Source organism: Melospiza melodia, chromosome 1, assembly GCF_035770615.1.
Source record: "Melospiza melodia melodia isolate bMelMel2 chromosome 1, bMelMel2.pri, whole genome shotgun sequence".
NCBI classification, from domain to species: Eukaryota; Metazoa; Chordata; class Aves; order Passeriformes; family Passerellidae; genus Melospiza; species Melospiza melodia.
The window spans coordinates 95,752,506-95,779,692 of record NC_086194.1 but is presented as its reverse complement, the minus strand read 5'-3'; the positions used below and the strand labels follow the sequence as shown (position 1 = coordinate 95,779,692).

The 27,187-nt window shown below is 34.0% G+C and overlaps 1 protein-coding gene and 1 long non-coding RNA gene across 4 annotated transcripts in view; one reads left to right on the top strand and one right to left on the bottom strand.

Annotated features, from left to right (window-relative positions):
* Positions 1-2,843: 2,843 nt before the first annotated feature.
* CDH10 (cadherin 10) overlaps positions 2,844-27,187 on the bottom strand; it is a 94,995-nt gene continuing 70,651 nt past the window's right edge. For all 3 annotated transcript variants that reach the window (XM_063162393.1, XM_063162385.1, XM_063162402.1), the window contains exons 4-12: positions 25,934-26,053; positions 25,167-25,334; positions 19,968-20,155; positions 16,830-17,083; positions 15,166-15,302; positions 12,926-13,047; positions 6,930-7,038; positions 4,803-5,054; positions 2,844-3,919 (exon numbers count right to left, since the gene is read on the bottom strand). In XM_063162393.1, coding sequence (XP_063018463.1) covers positions 3,426-3,919; positions 4,803-5,054; positions 6,930-7,038; positions 12,926-13,047; positions 15,166-15,302; positions 16,830-17,083; positions 19,968-20,155; positions 25,167-25,334; positions 25,934-26,053 — 1,844 coding nt within the window. In that variant the 3' untranslated portion in view covers positions 2,844-3,425. The remainder of the gene's footprint in view (positions 3,920-4,802; positions 5,055-6,929; positions 7,039-12,925; positions 13,048-15,165; positions 15,303-16,829; positions 17,084-19,967; positions 20,156-25,166; positions 25,335-25,933; positions 26,054-27,187) is intronic.
* On the top strand, positions 20,110-24,060 carry LOC134421444 (uncharacterized). Its single transcript, XR_010028595.1, has 2 exons — positions 20,110-20,237; positions 23,910-24,060. It is a non-coding gene; the product is annotated as an uncharacterized LOC134421444 (long non-coding RNA).

Sequence of the window (27,187 nt, the reverse complement as noted above, 5' to 3'; positions counted from 1 at the left end):
ATAGGAACATGTGATTCAAAGGCAACTGAGTCACACTGGACAATGAGTGAGAGGAATGAAGGATAAACTCTTGACAGACAGTAATGAAATTGATAAATAATTTGGCCTGGGAGTATTATTACATATAATTGAAGGAGAAATTATGGAAATATGATATGCTGTTAGAGTGAACGAGTTAAAAACATCTGCATATACAGAGATGGAAATGGTGGATATTACCTGATCTTTGCAACATGAGGATTTGGATGGATTCAGTGCTTGTTTTGTAGCCAGGTGTTTTTTTACTCTCCTTAGACTGTTCTTTCCATCCACCACTTTCCTGAAGGCTGTATGAAATATTACTCTTTACATTGTTGTCACTAACATAAGATCTTGTGCACGTCTGCTTCCGTAAAATCCTTTTAAATATACTTTTTTTTTTTTGCAACAGACTCTAAGAACTCACTGTCAGTTGCATGTCCAGTGGCTACAATTGTTTTTATATACTTCTGACTTTTTAAACATTGTAAATAACTTGTAAGTTTAACTGAAGTGTAATTTTAATATATTTTCTTTGTTTCTGTGGTCATGTGGCAATTTTGTCTTAAGAAAATATAGAAAATTATTTCAGACCAAACAATACCATGATTTTGTTTAGTACATGTTGGTATGATTTGTTAATTTTCATCTGATTTCACGTGGCTAAGCTTAGCAGATACTACTTGGGAAGCAGGTATTCCTATTTTAAAATTTTTCCATTTTGAGTTGTCCAGGAGTTTCACTTTCCAATTCCTCACTATATTAAGGGTACAAGAAGACATTTGTAATAGTGCCTTTGATTCCTAAACTTTCCTAAAAGGTACTGAGAAATAAATGCCCAAGGATATGGCAGCAAATAAAAAAAAATATGCTATTTATATGATAATGTTAGTAGGATTTTTATATATGGTTGTATACTTTCACAATATATACTAATATTTTATTTAATAGAACACACAGGATTAAATTTTAAATATCAGATTCAGATTCTGCTGAATAGTTATAAAATAACTTCCTCAACACAGTGACAGAAAAATATTTCCTTATGGTTATTACTTGGAAATTGGTACTGTAATGCAAATCAAAGTCCTAGAGTCTTATTTGATGTTTGCTGATATAGATGAATAGTGTGGGGGATGTGTATTTGTTTTTTCCTTCTGGAAAAAAAAACAGAAGTTTTATATGTAGAAGTGTCGTCTGGACCTGTTTAACTTTGTTTTTTTTTTTTTTGTTGTTGGTAGTGGTTTTTTTGTTTGTTTGTTTTTTGTTTTGTTTTGTTTTTCAGCAAAGAGGTAAAAACCCCCAGATGTTTTACAGCTTATTTAACCTTCTGTCCTAGTATGTACTCAGTTAAATACATAGCATGCCACTGATCTCAGTGTGGCTGTAGACAAAATAAGTTTTGGAAGAGTGTCTTTTGTCCATTTATATATTTAATGGCTCAATATTATTTGTTTGTTTCTTCTTATTGCATGCTGTCGAAGGACTAATGTGGATTTGGAAGAAAAAAATTAGGTCCTGTTCACTAAGTGATCACAAAGAAGATCAGCTGTTTGCATCACCTGTAGGACTTTTAAAAAGCTTTGTAATGCTGATTACGTAAGACATGTCTAAATATTCTTAGATTCGTATTCTAGTAAAGAATATAAAAAATCATTAGTTAATAAAAGTACTATTGATTGAAATGAAGAAAAATCCATAATATTCACAGTTTGCTAATAGATCAAATAGTTAGCTTGATATCAGGTCAATAAAAATTTGGTCTCCATTGCACCAAAACAGATTGCTAAATGGTAGTGTAGCTTTCAGCTTCACTAGGTTTTATCAGCCCATTAAGGAGAAGAAATATCCAACTAAAAGAGAATGCAACATTTCACTTTTCAAAGGACTAGTAAATTTCCAATATCTCTTGGTGTTATGTCAATAATTAGCTAAGAGAAAGTGAGGAGGAATAAACCTTCAGGTGTTTTTCTCCCACAGTTGCTAATACAGACCTTTTAACATACTGCTTTGGCTCTGAAATGATTTAATCTCAGCAGCATTTCAAAATTGTCTTCAGTGCTTGTCTAGTATAAAACTTGCATAACCTAAAAATTATGGGAAAAGAAAAAGCATTTCAAAATGTTTTCGGATACCTACTCTGTTTTGTGATAGCTAAAGTATATTTTTGGTTACAGTTGACTAGTTGCTCAGGTTTCTTTTTACCAGACTTGAGAAAACTCAGTAAATTGAGGGGAGGGGATGCTGGCTTTTGTGACACTTTCTCAGTCTTCAGATTGACAGCTTTAAAAGTGGTTGAAAAACAACACATAGTGCTTGTCAGCAAATGTCTTTGGAAAAATAGAGCTTTAAAAGGATTGAGCATCTTTTTACGCTTTATCTGTTGCACTTACAGATCACTTCTGATGATGATGTAAGTATGATTCAAAATGGAGAACTATAAAACAAATAAACTGAGATTTTGAAACTAATGTTATGTGTTTGGATAGATAAATTGTGCCAGTGTGTTTTTAGAATAAGGCTATTCGAGGTGACACAAGAGAGTAATTAATCTTTCTAGACTAGAATATGATTAGTTTAGTTAAAAAATAAAACCAAGAAAATTCTCACAAACACTGAACAGTAGAAAGTAGCACTTCTGAGCAAGCAAGTAATTGCATAACTTGCACCTGTCTCAGTGAGCATAAGCACTTCAGACTGTGTTAAATGTATGGAGAATACTTCAGCACAGAAGTATTAGCAGTTGGTTGTGATCTCACTGGAGAAATTCCATGTTCTTTTCAAGCTTGAAACTCATGGTGAGAACAGGCAGGCAAACATTAGCATAGTTGTAAAAACTGGTTTATTTTTTAAAAATAAATACAAAAATATAAATATAAAACATTGGCAGATAGAATTTGATGAAATGAAGTTGCACAAACTTTTTTTTTAAACCAGCTGCATATTACACTTATTAACACCACGTGTACATTTTGTTTTATTTTAATGTACAGAACAGGACATATTGGATTTTTTCTTCTTCGCCATCTTAAAAGCTGCACTTGCAGGAATAGGACATGTACCTAACAGAAGCGGCTTGTACATGAGGTTGCTTAGGGGATTATCACCCTGTTCAAATTTCTGAAGGTAAGATATTTTTTATTTTACTTACTAAAATGTACAACACTGAATTTCCATAGCTTTGGCTCTTGGAAGTTTGATTAAATAAAATGTTGTATATATTCCAAGTGGCATCCTACTAGAAAGAATGAATGACATTAATGGACAAGTTTAAAACAAATTTTAAAAGGAAACCATTGTGCTGAGTGGCAGGAAAATTTTCCTGAATGTTAAATACTGTTGAGTGCAGAAGGTGTCTGTAAAATTACTTCCGCTCAAAGGAAAAGAAAAAAGTAGCCTACTGTAGGTTAAGAAGTGTCTTTGTCACTTTCTCCTCCACCGTACATCTCAGCTAGCTTATTAAACCGAGGGCCCCACTCTCGGAGGTAATCATAGTTTTGGTCTCCTTCGGTAGTACCTGACTCCAAGGAGCTCAAGGATTCAGCTATGGAATCGTTTCCCTCATAGGCATAGGTTGCAAGCGAGTCGTACGGCGGCGCGGAGGGATCAGTGTCGTGCTCTTTTAGCCTTTGGTTAATGAAATCTCGGACATCCGTGTTGTCTGGTGCCGAAGGAGTCCTCCGGGGCACAAATAACGTTTCAGGGAGAATGTCTCGCCGAAGCTTCTTATCTTCGATAGCCGCAGGATTCCTCAGTGTGCCGATATCAAAGGCCTGGGTGTCTTCCTCTCCGCCGCCTTCGTCATTGTAACTCACAATGTTGTCTCTGATGTCCTCTTTAGAGAGGATCAAAGGCTCCTTCTTTCGTTGCCTCTTCAGAGCAGCAAATAGCACCACTATAACTTAAAGAGGGAAACAAAGAATGGGTAAAGATCTCTATTTAACAATTTCTTAGCAGCAAATCCACCGGGTGCAAGAGCGACATTTCAGCTACATTTCACCAACTCATTTTTTTCTGATAACTGGATAAACACCCCTATCTGTATAATGGTAGCACAATAAAGTCTATATCAAAAACCTGTTTTGCACACATTCTGTGCTCTGCTTACAGGACCATGAGCTTGTCTGCATGCTCCTTCTGTAGCTGTAATGAGCTTTAAAATAGCCAGGTCTATTCTGAAGATCTTTTTCCTTTTTCAAGCTCAAAGGAATTGTTAAAAAGTGGGTTTGAGTTGAATTATAGGTCATTAAGTGTTATTCTACAAACCACAAAATGGAGGTTTTACAAAATTTTCCTTTTTTTTTATTACGGCACTGAAACCACTGTATAGACAGGGCTTTGATGTAGTAAAATTACTGATTACTGTTATATTATATGTGAAATATATACTGCATATTGATTTTCAGTAGTTATTTAAATGAAAAAGAGACTTTTCCTCAAAAAAATTTAAAATGAAAGACATGAAAGCAATTTTTGATTACACTATTCATCCTCTCTGAACTTTCTTTTTTCGGGAAACTTAACGAAAGAACATAAATGAGCTTCTGGCTGCACAGTGACAGTTTAACAGTCTGGGACTCGAATTCTTATTTACGGTGTTAAATTAGCAGATAACAAAGATAATGAGGGTTTGGCCTTGTTTTTCCCTTTTTATTTTAAGCTGCAGTTATATCCTTCTTGCAAAATCCAGGACCATTAACTCTATCAACCTGCATAATTTCGTGAAATGAGTCAGGCCTCAAATATTTGCTCCTGGGCAGGGGAAGGCGCGTTTCTCCCCTTACCTAGCAGGATGATGATGCAGAGGAGAATGGCCACCAGAGCCCCCGTGCTGAGGCCGGCAGGGAGCAGCAAGGCCTCGGCGCTGCAGGACTGCATGTTGCCCCGGCTGTCACAGGCGCACACGCGGATGGTCAGCGTGCCCGTGCTGCTCTGGATCGGGTAGTCGTTGTCCGAGATCACCACTGGGAGAAGGTAAGTGCTTATTTCATGCCGACTAAAGCCATTCCTCCTCGTCAAAATCCTGGCAGTGTTATCTAGAGTGATTAAAAGATACTGTTGTAGCCTATACAAGCAGAAACCATATCACTTATAGTAGATGCAAATAATCGTATTTTATATGACTTCAAAACAGATCCTGATATCACAGTGATATCTCTGTTTTTCTAACGGCATTCTCATTTGATCAGAAAGATATTTATAAGTTTTTAGGTACATCTGGCCTGCTTCTCTGTGCCTCTGCACCACTTTGGCGTGTGATTTGAAAAGAGGATTTCTCAAAGCTTAAAATGTTTTATAGATTAATGCATGCAGTTCATGACACAGTTACAGTTCAGGGCTGAAACCCTGAAATGCAGCAACCAACTGAGGAAAAAGAACCTTCCACTTTGTGCAGTTCAACAAGTACTCTGTTCTAGAAGATTCTTTCTATGGCTCATCTGTGACAACACCCACAGGAATGCTGTCAACTCAGAATGAGATTTGTTAAACCAAACCGCTTTCAACACACTGTAGAACAATGAATTATGTACCTTAGCACATGAAGTAGGGCTTTTTTTGGATAGAAATTGTCTTAGGAATTCAGAAAATGTGAAAGATGGTAGGTATTCCTGCACATTTTTGAGAAGTGAACTTATTACACTGCATCTGTAGCAGACAAATCTTAGTTGTGTGCAGGATACTTCAGCACCAAAAGGTGCCCACAGAGTGGCCAGAGGGAAGGGAAGCAAGAGAAGGAATGAATAACAGGAAGAGACTATTTCTTCTACTTTTAGAGCCACAATGCTAGAGTTGCAGCCAACACCAGAGCTGATAACTGTTTCATCCAAAAGAGAGAAAATATAGGTTTAATGTGCGCTAAAAGGAAAATTTAATTTTCATCATATTTGTGGGTTGCCTGAGCTAACTTCAGGCACAACTAAAATAACCCATGTGCAAAAAGCAAGAAAATAACTACAGATAATAAGGAAATATCAAGATCTATACCTCTCTGTACTCAGGGTCTAGTCACCAAGATATAACCTTTGTTTAAAAGACTAAATAATGTATTTTTTCATAGACTTCAAGATGTGAAACATAAAGTTTTTCCTTCTTGCTTCCCTTCACTGGTTTTAGGTATTTTAACATTATTTGTTTTCACTCAACATCAAAAAGTCTCTTATGGATCTTTAAACACCTCTTCTGCAAAGGATTTTATAAGGTATGCGAAATATTTTATTTAATTACTTCAATATCCCTACCATTAGAAGTTTTTTTTCTGCTGTTGTTTGTAGTCTACTACATCCTGAAATATTCATCAGGAACAGAGGATTATTTCCTTTGCCTTTATGCCTTTGACACATTTGAAGACTGATACCACGTCCTCTCTCATTTATGTCTTCTGTAATCTAGAGTCCTCTCAATTAGTCATACTAATAATGAAAGCCAAAATTCACTCACTTCCCCAACAGAAGCTTCGGAAAATTTTCTCTGATAAAGACAGATTGAGCAAGGATCAAAAGAAAAGCCAAAGTGGCTCTCAGAACCATTATTTTCATTAATGGTCAGAAAGAAGCAAAACAGAAGGCCAGGGGAATCAGAACAATGTCACAAAAGGCTAAAGTGAAAAATCTCAACTTTCAGCTGAAGACATTTTTGAAAGCCTTTTTTCTTTTGTAGTCAAGTATTTCATCTGTGTCTTACCCCAAGCCAACAATTTTCTGATTTTCTTCATAACTTTTTTTAAATCATATTTTTGCTTTACACAGATACAAGTGTAGATGTCCTATACCTCATTCAGGTAAAGTATTCTTGGTAGCAGCAACCTTCACAACTTCTCTAGATACTGATAGACATCAAAAGCAAATATATTTCAGGGATGTAGCCAGACAGAAAAGATAAAACTCCTTCCTCGGAACAGGCATGAATTTTACCTTCATTGTCCTGAACAGTGAAGTTAGGGTTAACGGCAGCTAAACTGAAGAAAAATTTTTGTCCACCAAGAGGGTCATCTTTGTCTACTGCACTTATGGTTTGAATAAGCTGCAGGAAAAAAAGCAAGCAAACAAACAACAACAACAAAAAGACCAAATACACCTAGTTTTTTGATAGAGCTGTCTGATCAAAGAAGATGAAAAGCACTGGAGTAACTCGGCATTCACACATATTGACTTAATATTTATTCCGTAAAATAAAAAAACAAACAGATGTTCAACAAGTGTCTTATATAAGTTTTTTTGAAAAAAAAAATCTGTATTTTTCATGTGACAGAATATGTGCACCTATATTATTGTAGCTACATAGTGGACAAAACTTGCCAAAAATAGTTTTAGCTGTAGCTGGTAGTTGTTACGCTTCATCTTTGATTCATCATTTTAAATTCAAATCAACACCTAAGACTGTAATTCACATGAAGTTTTCTATTTTTTGTGATAAAAACGGCATTTTATCAAACACATTTTTTTAAAGGGAAGTTAAAGCTTCAAATTACATTTCTACATTAAAACATTTTTTCTTTAACATGATTTTTCTATTTATTAGTATAGAAGAACACACCAACATGATTCCCGAGATAAAAAATTCCAGTTATATTTTAGACATATTTCTACTCTTGTAAAACATTGTAGCACACCCTAGAGTTGCACAAGTTTGGAGTGGGATGCGAATCAGGTGTCATAATTCTGAGAGTAAGCCGCACCAGGTCAGTTCCATACTCAGAGCTTTCCACAATGCCTACAACAAATTTGGGCAATTTTTGGGGACAGTAATGGCAACCCCTTTATCAGTACTTCTTCCCTTGTAAGGCAAGTGAATATGTGGCTTTTTCAGTGAAATTTCTATACCTAAGAGTGGCTAAATATTGTTTCCCTAGCAAAATGAATTTTTTTACTATTAATTTTTACTTTATTGCCTATTTTCAGTCTGGGGCTTTTTTTTAATACTATGGCATATAAAGTGAATTTAAGTCTGGATTTTTGTGCATGCATGCTTGAAGGTTCAGTTATGTTCTTAAGTTTAACTTCCAAATATAGATTATCTTTAGCCTAGATCATTTTTATTCTTCATGTCTTATTCATCATTTTAAATTGCACTGCTCTTTCAACCATGGAATTACATCTAATTTTTAACACTATTCCTTCCCTGTGGTGTACTTGTTAAACTCTGTTTGTTTTTCCTCTTCCAGTTCTTCCAAATACAGCCATTTCTCTTCATATCACAGCTTTTGTCAGGTCTGATCATCTTTCACATCAACAACTGCAGTGCACTCCTGTTTGCCTTAAAAAACGCATGACTAACTCCCAATTTCTTTCTTGTCCATCCAGAAAATAGCAGTAAATATCTTGAGGAGGCAAGGATGGGATTTCTTTTAATATAGCAGCTTCCTTGCTTTTTCAACAGGAGTTTTGTCTTTCTCTACATCTGTTTTCTTACATAATCCTCCAAAAACTTTCTATATGAATAAAACTGATAATGCAAGCATAGAATATTATGTTTTTGAAGAATGAATATTTTAATTATTTAGTGAGCAATTAGCATATGAATTTTCATATATATTTACAAAATTAAATATAAAAACACTAGTTTATTTTACTTAACAACTAGAGACCATGAATATGGTCAGTTGCAGGTGTTAGGTTATTGAAAATCAACTGATTTGCTGAGTGTTCATTATCATAGTTTTTTTTTAAAAGAGCATGTAGAATTGAAAGCATTATATTGCAGCTTGAAAATGGCTTCCTGATAATATTGATTACTATTTTAATGTGATAAATCCTGTTTTACATGTGGTTTCCAAAAGTTCTTTTATCTTAGACCTGCCACCCAATTTCCTTGTAAATAGGGGTATAACACTCTTAAGTTGTTTCTTTCTAGAAATGGCACTAAGCAGTAACTGCAGGGAAGCCAAGGATGTTACTCTGTATGATGATAGTTAGGAAATTAATGGCACAGTAGCAGTCATGAGGGTCATTAGCCACTAAAAAACTGATAAACCACTGGAAACAAGTTTGCTATATGGTGTGCTTATTCCAACAAAATTCACTTTCTGCTTAGTAGGACTTTGGCAAGCATCAGTTCCGTCAACTGTTTAGGTACATGTTTTCTTCAAAAATATACTATAGTTTTGCTTTTAAATTTAGGACAAAGAAAATATAATGTGCTATTGAGAAAAAGAAAGCAGAACTCATTAGAAACTCTACATCAATTTGCAGTTCAAAAATTTTTTCTTGCCTGAGTGAAAAAAGCAAACCTTTGAGAGTTTTTGAAAAAGGTAAAGCAAAAATAAAATTCTGATACTCATAAAATCACTGTGAGGTATAAGATATATGGCTATATATTGAAGAAACTAAAGTAAGAATGACTCAGGGGAGTTGGGAAAGAAAGAGAACAAATTTTCAAGTAAATTGATCACAAATTGTCATTTATCAAAAGAAATGAAAGATGCAATAAACAAAGATAAAATTACACTTCAGGATTAAAGGATTTAAGAAATTTTTACAGAAAAATCTGAAAAATAGGAAGGGAAAATTGAAAGCTAGGAAAACACTTCAGGGATTTTAGTTTTTCAATAGATGTGAATTTTAACTATTTTTAGAAAGACACTTGTGAATGTAACAAGGAAAGTTCTGGAACTACAAAGATCCCAAAAGCCACATTTAAACAAGATTATGGGGAGGAAAGGACATCCTTTTCCTGATAAGGACTGTTATATGGGTCAAATGAGCTGATAATATGAAGAGCAGCATAAAACTAATTGGTTCAAGAAACTTAGTCTGTTTTTATAATCTATTCTGCATTCAGTTATTGGAAAAAGGAAAATAGACCCCAAGATTTGTATTTTAAAATGTCTTTGAAAAAGAATCCATTATGAGCTAGACCTATTTACATAACATTTGACCATGTGAAAAGGTATGCATGGATTAGGTAAAAATGAAGGCTAGTAACAGCAAGACAATAACAAGCCATTTAAACATCACACTGGACTTGAAAAAGGCGAGGCTGTTCCAGTGCTGGCTGTGCCAGGGCTGTGCTGGGGCTGCCCAGGCTGGCCCCAGGCGGTGCCAGCGGCTGCAACAGGCCCAAACTGAGTCTGTTTTGCCAGTGATGGTAATTTGTAAGTTTGTCTCAAGCCATTTATTTTTCATCTTTTCTCCCCCTATATTATTGAGGGGGAAGGAAGTGGTTTGTTGGGCACTTGGCTGCTGACCAAGGTCAACTTCTGCCTTTTTTTTTTGGCAGACCATTTACACATAAAGAAGAAGGGCCTCTCTTCTGACATCTACTATAGGGAAAATGAATATTTGGAAAAGTTTTACTTAGCTTCCGTGCAAGATCTCTCTAAAGCAGGACTGACTTCTGCTTTCTAAACTGATTCTTATCTTTTACATTAGAGGATCTTTGGAGGCTGGCAGCTGAGCTGCCAGACATGTGACAGCTGGGAGCTGACAAAACCAGTGGGATTCCATCTGTCCAGATGCCCAGCTCCTGCCTCTTCTCACCTGGGGGCAGAGGACAGCTGAACTTCTTTGGTTGCAGGGCTGCAGCAGTCTGAGCATTTTGCTGCTTTATTTCCCTGAACTCCTTTTGAGTCAGCCTTGTGTAGGTCACATGAATGCCTGTGTCCTCTTTATGCCATCACACCAAGACTGTCCTCATTTTTGGGGGGGGTCAAAAGAACAGCAACCACCAAAATAGCATTCTGCCAGAGGGGCTGCTTGTGTATAGCTTGAGCTTTTGAGATAGGATATTTGCATCGTTTGTAAGTTCATGGTAGGATCTGACATCAGCAGTAATAGCAAGCAGGAGAACAATCACAGGCCCTTTGAGTCTTTCAGACTACAAAAGTCACATTTCTCTCTTGCTATATATTTGCATATATATGTATGTTTGTATACATGGATTTATGTGCACCTCCCTAGGTATCATATATAGCATGCGTATGTTTATATATATATATGTATAAAATTTAGGTTTCTGTACAAATTAAGTAAATGGAAAAGTATAATATTCCTCATAATATCTCTCTTGAGTACATGGGAATTGCTGAAATGAATACAACAGAATCTGTGACTGATGAAGCATCATTAGTTTCAGTTACCTAATAGATATAAATTTCATGGATCAAATGTAATTATGAAAACCTGAAAGGGAAGAAAAATAGCAGAAATGTGGGAGGAATCAAGCTCAGGGAACCATGTTCAGTTTGAATTGATTACATTCTCTCAGGACAGATTGAATTCGAAAACTAAAAAGTCTTATTTATGAGCTGCCAGTAAACAAGAAGAATATAATTACATTCAAAAAGATTATTCTTGTTATCCTGCATTACATTTTTTCTCTTTCTGAGAATTGTTTTCTTTAAGCAATCATTTGCAACTCATATTTCTTAAAAAATATTTATATTTATGGCCCACTCAATAACCTTGGCAGTTTTTTTTTCAGATAAAGACACTATTGAGCCCTATAACAATTTAAATAAGCATTTGTGGATGCATTGTGTCAACTTATTTAGAATCTCATTTATTAGTTATAAGTGATTAGTGCTATTTTATTCAACTTTTTAACTGACAACCTATTCTGATTGTAAACAATACAACAATGCAATGTTGAAATACTTTTATATTTACTTTTAAATTATACTGACTTTTATAGTCTAGATAGCACAGAAAAAAAACCTGTTATTTAAAATACTTGTACATGGAAATTTAAGTGCTCTCTTAACATTACATGTGCGCTCTAGAACTAGTAACCTGCACAGAAAAAATTCTGAAAACTCAGATGAGTAAAATTTGTGGATGCATGCTTTTATTATTTTTTTTTTTACACAGGATGTGTTTTTTGTGAAACTGGAAGAGGAAAATTCAATGTTCTTCTTTTACAAGTATTAATCCTTATGTCATATTGAAAATTATTAAACATTTTTTGGCATTTATAGGAGACAATTCAGCTGTCCAACTTTCTACATTTTTAGCCAGTGATTTCTCTTTATCTAACACCTTGAATTCTCTTGTGACTGCCACAGCAGACAAATGCACTTGCTCAGTACCTTTATATATTTTATGCATTATAAATTTTGGCCTCAAAGTCTTTGTTATAAGTTCAAACTTATGTCTCTTTGGAAGGAAGAATGGCAACCTGAATGCAAAATTTCCAACACAACCTGAATGTTATACCTGTGGGACTCCCAACAGTTAAGACAAGCTGGCACTTGTACCACATTCTATTCAAATGTACTGGAAGGATTGCACTGAGGTACTACTGCTATCATTTTAAAGGTTTTATTATTGGCAGATTATGCTCTGGGACATGTAATAGAAAAAAAAATTTATAAGTTCTAATAAGCAACTGCTTATTGGACATTAGGTATTAAGCAGTACAGTCAATTCATTTAAATTGAAGTACACATTGTGTAGCCTCAAAGAAGCAAAAGAAAATATTTTGTTACCATTTTAAAAGTGCATGTTTTCTTTACAGAAATTTTTGGTGAGATAATGAAAGATGAATCTAACAATTGAAAAAAAAAAGTGTGACAGGGATTTTTTGTTTGTATTCACTGTCAGCATGGATTGAAATATATCTGAATTTTGCTATTGGAGAATTATTAAAAAAATATAGATCAAAGTTTTTAGTTACATGTAATGTTCTTCTTTGTGAAATTAAGGGCAAAGTGAATCATGACCATGTCATGGACATATCTCATTGGGATTTAAAAGCAGTACAAGGTTAGGTAAGAAAAAGTGGTGATTGAAACACTAGTGTGCTTGTAAGGTACTGACATTTCACTCTAAGCCTCACAGAGCTTCTTTGCTTTCATTTTGAACATATCAAAAGATAATTTAGGCATGATTTTTCTTAAGCAATAGGCAGGAATGATCTACAATTGAGTTCTGTAGCAAAACTGGATGGTGGGAAGTGTTTATCAAAGGCATACCTGTCCAGCTCTGGCGTTTTCACAGACAAAAGTGTCGTAGAATACAGCAAACTGTGGCGCATTGTCATTAACATCCAAAATTCTTACATAGACAGGAACGCGAGTAGTATCTTTGGGGTTGTCTGACAGTAGAAGAGAGAAGAAACATGAGATCATTTTCTTATTAAGAGTTTTCTGTTTTCTTCCAAATTTCATGAGCAATACACATGCAAGATGAAGTTTGAATCTGGTCAATTTTTAGTGTACAAACCAGTAACAAGGCAGAATCAGGCCTTCTGAAAAACAAAGAAATTATTTGTGTAGAGTAGAAAAAAAGAAGCATTGGGATCTAGTGAGCAATTAAGTTTTACATGGAGATAAGGGGCGGCAAATGTTAATAATATATTCAAATATTGTATATGAAAAGTATGCCCACTACTACAGTAACAAATTTGATCACTTGGTGGACTTAAGGTTTTGTATGGTTTTGATCTTTAATTGTAAAATTCTTTGTTTATCTGGTTTGTTTTACAGAGAAAAGATACCAAGGACATCATTTGTGCATTGTGTTGGTTTTGGCTGGGTTAGAGTTAATTTAGTCTATGACATGCACACATATTTTGAAAAATTTTTAGGTCTGACTTTCCTCTCTTGCCCCTCAAAGAAATTCCAACAAAACAAATGAAAGTACTCCTCCAAAAATTTGGTAAAGAACTTATTAGAATAAGGTTTTTTAATGTTTAAATTGCCTTAAAAAATATTAATGTAACTTTTCAGACCTTAGGTTCAGAAACAAGAACAACGTCCCCCTCACCAAATGCCAAGATACTATTATTATTATTTAAAGTGCGCTTTTATTAGTATAGGTTAATTCAGGAATATAAGTGTCCCTGTTCTCACTTGCTGATCTTGTTGCCATACCAAAAATAATAAATAATTCCTGGGTGTAAAAAGTGCAGATGTTTCTTGGAATTCTGCTGTGTGGTAGCTAAGCAGCATATGATTTTTTAACATTAATGGAACTGGATAAGTAACAAAAGTAACAGATTGTTCCAAATTACTGATTTCCCCCCCTCTTCCTCTGCTTTAAATAAAACAAAAGACATTAAGGAGCAGCTGGAATTACATTGGCTTGTTATCAGTAACACCTTTGCTAAAGAGTGTGAAGTGGATCTTTTTTGACATCCTGAATTATTTACATTTCCAGGTTTAGCATGCAGTTTTTCATAGCCTTCTGTATGTTCATGCTAACTTTCCAAATAAGTTCTAACACTGCTTTCATTCTGTCATGCTTCACAGGTAGGATTTTAAAATATTTAAAGATCTAAATCTCCCTCTTCACTTCTTTCTCCAAAATTAACATATCTCTGTGGAGAATGCTAGCTACTCCAGATATGTCCATAATGTAAATTTGCTCTAATTTTCCTGACAAGGAGGTAAGTTTAGCTCTAAGATCTAGTCCTGCAAGGATGCTAAGTTTCTTCATTATATAAATCTGAAAATAATTTGTACAACATTAGACAGCACTCTGAATGCTTGCAAGCTCAGGACAAAGCATCAAAAGAAAAAGTTGTCTTAAAAAAAAAAAAAAAAACAAACTACTGTGGGTTTTTGTTTTTTTTTTGGTTGTTGTTGCTGTTGTTGTTTTTGTTGTTGTTGTTGTTTTTTAACACAGAATGTTTAATTGGCAGGACACAATGTTCCATTTAGTCCTCTGCAGTGTAACTCTTGCCAGACACATTTCACTGCTGACCAGTATTTTTTTCCTTTTTTTTTAAACTGATATAGAATTAGCCCTAAAAAAATTAGTGACTTTGAGAGGAAGTGATTTTTAGATGCTGATTTCAAAGAGCCGTAGGTGCAGATACCATAGGAAGAGATAATGAAAGTATTTCTAAGGAAATGAAGAAAATAATAGAGACAAAAACATAGATTACTATGCTAAACTCATCTATTTTAACAGCAAAATCATGTTATTGTCCTCCAAGAAAGGAATAAAAATAATTAATCCAATCTTATAATTTAATAGGCTAACATTTCAGAAGTAAGTTGGACATTAAAGGTCAGTGATTGAGGTAGCTGAGGAAAAGATCGATGAGGAGACAGCTGCTGTTAGCTACCCCACAGTTCACTTTTCCAGAACATCTAGTATAAAGGGAGAGGGAGAAAATAAAGGAGGGATGTTTTCATCACAAAGTTGCAGCTGTCACTTTACAGGCTAAAGAAAACTGAAAGTGAAAAGAAAAACCAAATTAGCTTACTAATCTCAGCTGCTATAACACTAAGATTGTGCCATTGGGATATCTCACGGTCAAGTGGCTTAGAGGTATAGATGGACCCGTTTCCAGAATGAATGTTAAATATCCTGTCAAGGTCAGTGTGACGATCCAGAGAAAACCTAAATATGACAACAAAATAGAAAGTGTTGTCAAAATTATAAAAAGTCAAAGAAAACATATATTTCACAAGTCACTACAGGTTTTATGTTCTATATTACAAAGGTTAGTTTTGAAAAGACATATATTTAGTTTCTATAAATCTCAAAATTCTGAATGTTAGCTCCATAGAACAAGGAATTAAAACTTGGATTTTAAGAATGTGATCCAATAGTGTAATATTTGATAACTGGAGCTTTTACAAGATTATAGGAGAATTATTTTAAAAAATAAGAATTTTAATATATAATTAAAGAATTAATTTAATCCTGAAAGGAAAATGGTCTTTGATATACTGTTTCCTCAGACTGAGATTGACAGCTAATTTACAAGCTGTTCAAAATTATTGCTATAAGCTCAGTTTCTGCTGTTTAGGATGCATTAATTCACTAGAGATCAAGATAAAAAAAACTTGTATAAAAATAAGTCCACATGCAGAACTTTCATGCATAGATGTTGAAGGACCTTCTATTTTTCTATAGTTGCTATACTTCTGGCAGGCATAATGGCCACCAACATGCTATGGTAGTGTCAAACTAGTATCAGAAAATTTCTCTTTCCTCTTTTTTCTTTTTAATATTTAACATTGCCTTAAAATTAGAATTGGAATGGAATGGAATTAAATGCAGGATTTTGTCAAATACAGAATGATTTTTAGAATACGTTTCAGAATTTGGCCAAATGTTTTAAAAAGTTAAATAGTACACTTGTATAGTACAATAGAAACAAATGTTTATGTTTCTATGAAAATTTATGAGTGATCTAAACTGTTAATCAAGTGCATCTGGTTTCATTTACAGTACTTAACTAAATTGAGCCAAATAAAAAAAAGCTGTTATATGAAAACAACATCTATACGGTTTTGGTGGCTGCTGTTTGCTCACTCCACTACACACAATTGCAGTAAATATAAAAAGACAAACAAATAAAACCCCAATGAACAAGTCAATGCCAAAATGAATACGAAAACAACAAAAAAAGAACAGCCTATGAAAACTTCTTATAGTGCAATAGGGACATACTCAAATGTTTTTGGTTTTTTTACTACTAGCTTACTTTAATAATTCTTAACTAGAATAAAACAAAAATCTACTATTTTCTAAAGAAATTATATTTAAGACTATTTTGCTTATATGGTAAGCATTTCATTTTACTTCATACATGTTAGGTTTATTGAAGTCTAGAACTTGTTTAATCAGCACTCTAAAAGCTTTTCACAGTGCGAAGTAAAAAGCAATCCTGATGGGCCTACTTGAAATCAAGTTTTTATGAATTGTGCCACTGGAAAATATTTTGTGTGTCTCTTGAGCGCAAGTAAATTGCTTTTGCCTGACATATTTGTAGGTTTACAGACAGCACCATTCTCAATTCTGTCTATCTCTGGGACACTAATAAATAATAGATAAAACACCTCTATGTTAAATTAATGTTGTATTACTATTTATCTTAATTTCTTTAGCAAATAATATGTTTAGACATTGAAGTATTACCTTATTGGACTTGAGGCAGAATCAGGATCCCGTGCCATTACTGTTCCTATTATTGTCCCCAACTCAATATCTTCATGCACCTCAAAAAGGTAAGAAGACCTGCTGAAAACAGGAGGTTCATCTACATCTTCTACAGAGATTTTCACAATAATTGTGTCTTTGAAAGGCCCAAGGTAATAGAAACGGGGATCCACATGGGTATTTTCAGCTTCTACTTTCAAAGTATAAAGTCGTCTTGTCTCATAGTCCAGTGGCTAAAAATGAACAGTGCAATACATTTTATTAGATTAGATTTACATATTGGCAGATGTTGACCTATGTACGTAATGGAAATTGAAGAGGGCTCAAGGCTTATCAGATCCTACCCATGCATTCTGGGAGCACCAACACAGTTAATATTTTCCCCACCACAGGAGTCACTTTGTCAAATAACAAATTACATTGTTTTTAGAAGAAGTATCTTTTCCTGTATATTAGTTAAATTATCTCAGCATGAATGATAAAAAGATTTTCAGCGCAAATTAACCAATTATTCAGGGAATTCTGCAGCTGTTTCATAAGAATATGGATTTGAAACAATCATATAACCATTTAAAAAGCTTGAGATACTGACTGGAAATACAAACATTCCAGAACAAGGTATTTAACACTAATGTTTCATGGGAAATTCTGTAAACCCCTGAATAATCAAAATGACCAGAGTATTGCTATTGTCAAGCCCATATAGTAGGCCTTAAATATCAGGAATGTTTTAGGTGTCTTTTGAGGAAGGTATGTGTGTCAAAGCTCTCTATATTTAGAGAAACAGTGGGGTTTAATCTTGCTCCTTTTCATTTAATTTAATGAATCCGACATCAGAAGGGTTTTTTTTTTTTGAAAATATATTTGACATTTTTGTCAGCAGTTCCTTTTTAAAATGGGAGGAGGAGCAGTTCACGGTTATAATTAGAAATCATTTTGGATTGAAAATAATTTTATTCCTTCAAATTTTTCTAGCTGTCATAGATGAAAAGTGTTAGCTAATTAATGATTCTAAGGAAATGAGCAAGCTGAAAATCTACCTTTCTGACACAAAGAAGACTTTATTAACTCCCACAGATTCTCAGAGAGATATAGAACTGGTGGTTTTCATTCATCAAAATGGGTGGTTGATGGCTTATTTTTTTCTGCCTAGCTGCTTTTAAATATTAATTAATGTTCACTAAAGATGCCAAAGTGACAGGTTAGATATTTAAATACACTATTCAAAAGCAGAAAGATGCAGTCCAGTGCATGAGAAAGAATGAGTTTCCCCACTGCCTCAGACTTGTTTTAAAAAAGTAGTCAGAGCAGAGGGGAGAGTATCTATGAATACAAATGAGGAAAACAACCATTCAACCTAGATCTGAGGCTATTGCTATGTCTGTAAAGTGCATCATTCAGCTGTTAAGGGACACTGGCTTCAATCCTAAAAGCAAAGAAGACATGCTAGTCCTGACTTATTCTAATTAGTCTAGCCTGGCAGAATGTGCACCATGATTATGTAAACTTGCTACTACAACATTCACATCCAGTTTGGACATATCTACCTACAGTGCAAAACATGGGTGTGAAACATGTGGATTTTACAGGCATTCCAGCACAACCACAGTAATGAAGGAAATTCTTGCCCAAATATATGAAATTGTGGAAAATCAATTATTTTGTCTGTGAGAAATTGTATAGAAAAATTTGTATAGAAAAAGTTCTTTTATAGCGCATAATAAATTCAGACTTAATAACTTGGAAGCTTTGTAAAGGAACACAAGCTATTTGTAGTTATTCACCACTGAAAACAGAAATTACAATCAAAGTGGATAAATAACAACAAAAAGAAAAGAGACTATTTTAATGAATCAATGAACTCAGCATTCTCATCTCCTTCCTTGCTTGTTAGTGCTGTTGTCTGTGGTATTGAATAAACTATTTATTCATGACTGAGAGAGCATCCTGAAAAATGCAAATTCTGTTAGACTGCTAATAACAAAATCAAAAGATCTTGTTCATTAGTATTTATTGACATTTTTGGAACTGCTGTATTATAATTTAGGAAAATTCTTGTGCTTGATTCAGCTGCTAGACTTTTTTCCGAGATGCTATTGATTTAATGTAATTGTGTGAAAATCTGAAGCAAGCAAGAGAAGAGCATCTCAAGAAAGCCTTCACAAACTAGGAAAAGAAAAACTATTAGACCTCAAACTTTGGTTTTTTTAGTTTGTTTTTTTTTTTTTCCCCCAGATAAACAACTACACTGACTATGAACAAAATAAAACATGGAAATTAAAAAGGAACATTCTTTGCAGAACTTCTCTCTTCCTTAGTTGCCATTATCAAGAGATGTGAAGGTATCTTTTATATCACTGTTTATTTCATTATTCTATGCTTAAGGCCATTTGTTTGGAAAGCTAATATAAACAATGTTTTATCTTAAAAATGGTGCCTGAACTCTTTGAAGTTCATCTCAAACTCCCAAGGACAAGGACAAAGGGACTTATGGAAGGGAAATTTTTGAGGAGTAGGAGAGCGGCATTTCTTCTTGTGAGATAGACTTAGAAAACAAGCATCTGAAAGTGCTCTGACAGTGCAAGACAGAGGGCAGAACTAAAGCTAGCTCTGGATCAGGAACAAAACCTTCATTACATACACACTGCTCATGTGGCAGCCCTCTCACACATTGGAAACAGGAACAAAATCATATCCTTCCAACTCATGTCTGTGTTCTGGCACACAGATCTCATCTCACCCAAGTAGATGAGAATCTCACAGAGAAGGAATGCGTGTCTCTCACCAGTGAGTGAGCTGCTGATTGCTTGCTGAAGAAAACAGATTATAGAAATACTTAAGAAGTCTGCATTTGAAATCACAGAAATAATTAGTGCTAAAACATTGGGGCTGGTCCACTTTTTCATATTTTGCTTACAACAATGCTTTGAACCTATGTGTATCTTAGATATGGTTACCACCTTTTATTTCCAGTTCACCTTAAAAGAAAATAGTATCTTTCAGTCACTGATGGGAGATGTTAAGCAATTAGCATGTGTTATCACATAATGTAAGCAATGAACGCTTGTGACATAACATTGACATCAAAATAATTTAGTGAATGCTGCTAACAGACACCTTTCGCACAGTGATGACGCCTTCCTGTGTGTCCTTCTGCGTCACAATATCAAACATATCAGTCCCATCACCATCTATAATTCTGTACTCCACTTCTGCATTTTTCCCAGTGTCTGCATCTGTGGCTTTAACGCTGCCAATGGCTGTCCCAACTGGGGAGGACTCGGGGATGCGGAGATGGATGGTACCTGTCAAAGAGACAAAGAGCCATTCAGGACCCCCGCAAGCTGGAACACATGCATGAAGTAACACTGTGTGACACAATAGCTGGTAACACAATTTTGTGTATTACTTTGTTCTAGAGAACTTGCCATTTAATACTGAGGCAATGGAGAAAATATGAGGCAGAGAACTATCCAGAGAAAAGTTTTATATAGAAGACTGAAAACAAAATTGTTGAAAAAACATTCATAGAAAATAGGGTTGAGAAAGATCTTTATTCTATCTCAGAGAAGAATCAACTATATTTGCACTCTTCTTGCCTTTCTTTTCCTTGTAAGTTTCTTGTTCTCATTTTTGTTTCATTCCTGAAATATCATCTGGAAAGACTGCTGTGTGTTCTTGCTCAGTTTCACTCTTCTTTTTTACCCCTTAATATCTAAGGGCAATCTTTGAGATACATATTACATGTATTTTATCACGGAAACAATAGCAAGAATAGAATTCCTTGATTTCACTGGCCAATTCTATGCAACAGACTGACATTTCAGCTTTCAAAATTAGATAGTAAGATATCATATTAAATAAATTTGAATAACACATTAATGCAGGGAGAGGTATTTTAAAAATCTACGAGCAGAAATTGTGCCTATACTTGTTGAAGCAGTTAATTCATACTGAAATAGGCTTATGAATATTACAATTCTTGGTTCGTGCTACTTTCCTTATCTCAGTTATATCCCTTTATGGTAGTGTCATGCAGCTGATAAAATACATAGGAATAAAACTGTCATCATTCAGACATGCTGCAGTAAATTGAAATAAGTATCTTACCATGTATTTTAGCATTCCATGTCCTAGCCTTAGTGTGAAAACTGTAAATAAGCATTGAGGTATTTGATCCCATCTGTTGGAACATACGCTACAAAAACTCGTGGGGGACATAATACGCTATGAAGAATTCTCAGAAAAAATATTTTAAAATTAATGCATCTCCAGTTGTCATTCCAAAGATGAAAGTGAATGCATCAAATCTCTCTTGGAAAACATTTTCTTCTATGGCCTTTGTTAAGTTTTCCAAGATTTTCTGTTCTACTTAGACACTACCTAAGTTAAAGGAGTCAGAGGTAAGCTTGAAACAACACAAAAATGGAAATGGTAAAGGGCAGCAACCACAACAGTAAAAAGCTGGACAGGCTACACAAAAAGCAACACATAAATACATTGCCCAAATAACTAGTACAGAAAAGTCCATCAAGGGCATATTAGTTTTGTGCAATCAAGAAGAGTCATGGGGAGAGATTGGCATGGCTGTATGGGAAGGTCACTGGCAATGTGATTTTATCAAAACTCAGGAAAGCATGAGTCATTTGAGGATTACTGGTGTATTACAAGCCATCTACAGAGTGACACTTAGTACAAAAACACCCTATTATTTATTGGGTCATTAGAGATTTTTTTCTTCCTCCACAGAGTTATGTTTTTTCTGTTCTATTATGTTATTATGTTCCCATTTGACAGACCTAAAAAAGCAAAAATGCAAAAAATTGAAGAATAGATGCATTCACATTTAATTTTCAATTAAACACTGAATAAAAAATATTGAAATATTTTAATTTATTTTCTTCATATAATTTTACTTAAGCATATTTTAATATGAAAGGGACATATAGCAGCAGAATGAATTCTTTATGGCCATGTACACCCCCTTCTATTTGTATGTGTTTATTTTTGCTCAGTCGCATTTAGATGTTCAATTGAGTATTTCATCCTGCATTTTCTCTAATATTTTCATTATCTTTCTCTAATATCTAAACCTGTAATACTTCACCAGTAGAGAATCTCTCTCTAATCACCTAATGGTAAAAAAAATGCAAAAGAAAAATTATCCCCAGTTTAGTACTTCAGCAGTACTATAGGAGACTACGGCAAAAGACTTTTTTTCGTCCCCAATTAATATTTATATGCTATAATTATTTTTACAAGGTGTCAACTACTCTCCACATTTTTTTTCAGCTCTTAAAACTATATCCCTATGCCTTCTGGACACTTTGACTCCCAGTGCAATGCTCAAGTCATTATTTAGTCTACAAAATTGTAAGAGCTCATACATGAGTTGCTAATAAGGTAGTGGAAACAGAGAGGGAAAATAACCAGAAACTTATCATCTAAAAGATAATTTTTAATCTAGCCTATCTATTTCTAGAAATCTCCACCATAGTATGAGACGCTTCATTTTATTCCTTTTGTCACTGAATACATTTAATGGACTAAGTATGGGATGCAGTGCAGCTTTGGACCCTGTATCAGAATACAAAGTACACCAAAGTAGACTCATCCTGGCAAAACTCTGCTGTCAATCTGATTTCTTCCTTCTCAAGGAAAGCAGTTTACTCTTTGCATTTACTCCAGTGAATGATGTCCTTTCATTTGTCTGTCAGGAAAAGAAATGGGAGGATCAAGGAAAGGAATGCTTTTCCATAGACTAAGGAGAGCAGAAATCAGTTTGAGGATTACAGTCTACACACTTGGGATTGCAAATACTTCAGTCAGTCATAAAGAATGAAAAACCAATCTCATTTTTCCATTTACCCTTCTTCTCATTCACTCTTGAATAGGCATATAATCTAAGGGCAAATATTATAAATTACCACAGGCTATAGTCTCACAGGATACGTGGGTGCCATAATTCAGGTGCACTGAGTTTCACTGAGTCTGAGGCTTCTAAGTCCATAAATCACATTTTCCGTTTATCACTGGTCAACACCATCTCCTTACTTCTGAGAACACCTGGAAGTATTATAGTTGAAACAAAGATCCAATGTCTGAGGTCTTTGAAGACCTTTCTGTAGCACCTTGAAAAAGTTCTCAATCTCATCACCACTGTTATCTATGTGGGATTTAGTATATTTTTAAGAAGAGGAAAATATTCTGAAGAATCCTTGTTTCATAATGCAAACAACAGAGGAATTAGGGGTTCTTCTATATTTATGTTTTTAGAATGTATAATACAATAAATTATGTCAAATTTTCCCCAATTTTAATATGAGTTTCTTGTGGGAGACATATAAGCTGATATTAAACATTTTATTGAAACATATAGCTGTAATATGGGGAGTCCTGTGGAAACATAATGGGAATTCTAATACTTAGCCTGATAATTTATAAATCTGATGTGAATATTATTGTTTCATTAACCTAATATATCTGAGTTTTTTTATAAATTGGAATAGAATAAGAATAATTTTACTTAATCAGTTTGAATTCCAGCAGTCTCACTGAAGTCTGTTAAAATCATGAATCATTATAATGTCCACTTCCATTTTGAGGCTAAATATATATATTTTTAAAGTTAATAGCTATTTTTACTTTCGTATATTTAGTAAAATATGTCATCCTTATAAATGTTTTAATTTTCATCTCCAATGAAACGTGCATGTACATCTAACAAAGAAAGTGGCAGAGAGAAAGTAGAGAGAAAAATCAAACAAAAACAACAAAAGCCCATGAAAGCAAAGTTAAGTTTCTTTAAAGCAAATGACATATCTGATTTAAACTGACATTAAAGAAAAATGCAGAGATGCTACATCAAATCCTTCTCTATCTCAAATATTATGTTGGAATCCCAGATAAGTCATGTTAAAGTGGTCTGGAAAGTTGATTCCATCATTCTAACTTCTAATTTACCACACTGTTCAAGAAACAAGAAAAAAGACGAAAAGTATAAATATGCACTTTTGAAGCTTCTATGCTGTCTTAACTTATTTTTTTTTTTCCTGTAAGGCTTTGAACATGACACCTCTTTGAACAGTCTTCTCCAGTGTGTCCAGAGAAGAGTACTACAGCACTCCCGTCCTACACAACAATGGAAATACCATAATCTTCTATATACGTATTGAAACAATAAAAATGATTTTTAAAAATTGTGGAAAAATGGAAAAAAAAAATTTAAAAATAATTAATTATAAATAAATTATAATGTAACAATACATTCTGTTCAGAATATGACCTTTGTAGAAATGCACAAGTTCTTCTTACTCAATGGTGTATGATTATTTTTTTTAAGTGTGAATATGAAATTACATGCTGATAAACATCTTAGCTGAACGCATATATATTAACTTCAATATTAAATTGAACATAATTATGTACTCCAGTTCTGCCATAAGGAGCATAATTTAAAGCTGATTCTGTTATTTTGATCAAGAAGAGTGCATCAGTAACTACTGGATTGAGTAGAATTATACAGAGTGTATAAAATGTGTGGTGAGGATACTTTAAATCCTTTACGTACTAAGTTAATCTAAATCATCGCGCAAATACTGCAACTTCAATTAATGCAAAAGGCTTCAAATGTATTTAAAATGCTTAACTGTTACAAGTTCAATGCTGCATAGTTTAATATTTTCACATCAGAGACCAAAAATATTTTTACATTTTGGTTTGAGGATACAAAGTCTTGACAGCAGTAGTATCAAAGAGCAAAAAGCATTATAAAAACCTTCACTAAAGCTGTAAAAATCCAAACAAACTTAAATTTAATTTGCTTTAATTTGGGAAGTTTTGTATATTGTTTTGTAGCTCTATAGCTGAAAAGTACAAATCTGTCTGATTCCCTTTGAGTAATTTCTTTTCCACATTCTTCATGATTAAATATTTAAGCAGATACCTTAATTCAAATATTTCTGCATATCTAGAATTACAACATGTTTTGTTCTCCAGTGGGAGAGCATGTAGGATTTAAGCAATAGGTAAGGAAAGAGCAAAAACATTGCTCTAATGCTCTTACAAGTCCACCTACTATTGCTGCCCATATTCCTGGGAGGAATTCCAGGTTTACTGCAGTTATATTTCATCATGTAACTGTTTCTTAACAAAAAAAAAAAAAAGCTTTAACATTTAATATACTGCTTTAATAATAATAATCAGCACATAAGCCTTTTGTTTATGTGTGCCCCATAATCTAGATTTACTCTAAATTAAACCAGATGGTGACTGCTTAACTCTTGCAGCACAAGTCAACTATTAAATGCAGCTTACTCTGGGGGAAGCGAGGTGGATTGTCGTTGACATCAGTCAGGGTGATGTTCACGGTGGTGGTCCCTGATAATCCGCCCATCTGGCCTCCCATGTCCTTTGCCTGGATAACCACTTGGTACTGCTCCCTGTTTTCTCTGTTCATGTTCGGCAATGCCGTCCTGATGATGCCTAAAAGAAATAAATTGGAAAACAGAATCGCTAATAATGTATTTGTTGCTTATCTTTTTATATTAGTCCTGAAATAAATCTCTAAGAGATTCATTTAATGTTTCAAAGAAAAAATTTCTGTCCATAAGTTTTATAATAGTCTTACAATTATAGTAGTCTTTAGTACAGGCTGTGTCTTGGTTGAGTACTTGTTCTACATCCCAGGTACTTTTCCAGTTTCATGCTAAAAATGCTTCAAGATATTTGTGACAAAGGTTTAGGAGAAAGACCATCTTTTATTAATCTAAGTAAAATCATTAGTGGAAAAAAGAACAATATTTTCTGAGGAAAAAAACCTTTATGCCTGCCTTTATCAGAAATGTTGTTATTTAAATCTTAAGCAATAAATAGTCCCATTGTGAAATTACTTATACTTCATAATTTCAGATGTCTTGAGTTTTTATATGTATTATAAAAGTTATAAATAATGAGAAAAAGCAAGAAATGCTCTTTCATCTCAGTTAGTTTTTAATTACATTTTTTATGTGATCTAAGGTCTTTTAAATGAAAGGAAAAGTTTAAAGTTTATAGCAAATGAAAATAATGAAAATATTCATTACCTGTTTCTGGTTCCACAGAGAAATATGGCTGGCCTTGAAGTATGCTATAAATTATTCTGGCGCTGTTTCCATATGAAGGGTCATCAGCATCAGTAGCTGTAACTTGGACCACAGAAGTACCTGAAACATCCAAAGCCAGCTTAGTTGCCTATGACACTACACGGAGGTGTCAGAGCATCAATTTCCATTCCAACAGACACCAAAGAAAATGTCAGCTAATACTAATTGGATTTTCCAAATATATTTGTGATCTTCTAGTCAACATTAGGTACATTCTTCCTTATTCTGGGTCTCCTTCTACATAAATTGAAAATAAACTTCTGTAATCCCAAGTGAGATTAAGATTTAATTAGAAAATATAAACAATAGCTGTGTCTGAGCTGAATTCTTATCCTTACCTAGCTACAATAATTTCATGTATGCACATCCTCTTTGCAGAAGACACTTTTTTACTTGGAATAAATACCTTCATTCCATTGCCTAGAATGGGTTTGGGGTGTTTTGTGGTTTGTTTTCTTTTTCTTTTCTTTTGTTCAATGATACGAGGATGACATGAAACTACACATGCAGGAACATGACAGAAAAAATGATTAAACAGGTCATTGGAACTTGTGAAAAACAAGGCATCAGTTCTCCCTGATTTTAAGTGTTACTATAGATAGATATCACCAAAAGAAACACTGTCATATGAACTTTGAAATCTGCTGATTATTTAGATTACAGAAAATTTCCTAACCTTAAAACCTTTTCTAAATTTTAATAGAATATACCAATCCTTTAAAACATGAAATATTTGCTGTTACCACTGTTGGACAGTTTTTCCACAATCAAAATATTTTTCTACATCCTGTTCAACTCCTCCATCAAGAGTTGAACAAGGATCCCCCCTACTGTGCATCCATAAAGTGAAGACACTATTTTAAGTATATAGGAAAGAACTGAGGAAAAAAAAAAGGAAAAACAATCACCACAAGCACATGACTGGCTAGCCATGGGCTAATCTGAGGATCAGAAGACTTCAAAACTTTTTTCTCCTTTTATCCCAGTTCCCTCAAAATTCTTTTCCCCACAAAATATGAAAAAAGACACCTGTAAATCCAGGACCCTTGGCACAATTATTTACTTCCTCACATTATCTGCATTGTCTGTCTATACTACACAGTTATTCTAACATACATAGAAAAACAAGTAAAAGTAAATGCCATTTCTCCATTTATTTGGGATTTTATGACATGACAACAAACCTGTTTTTTA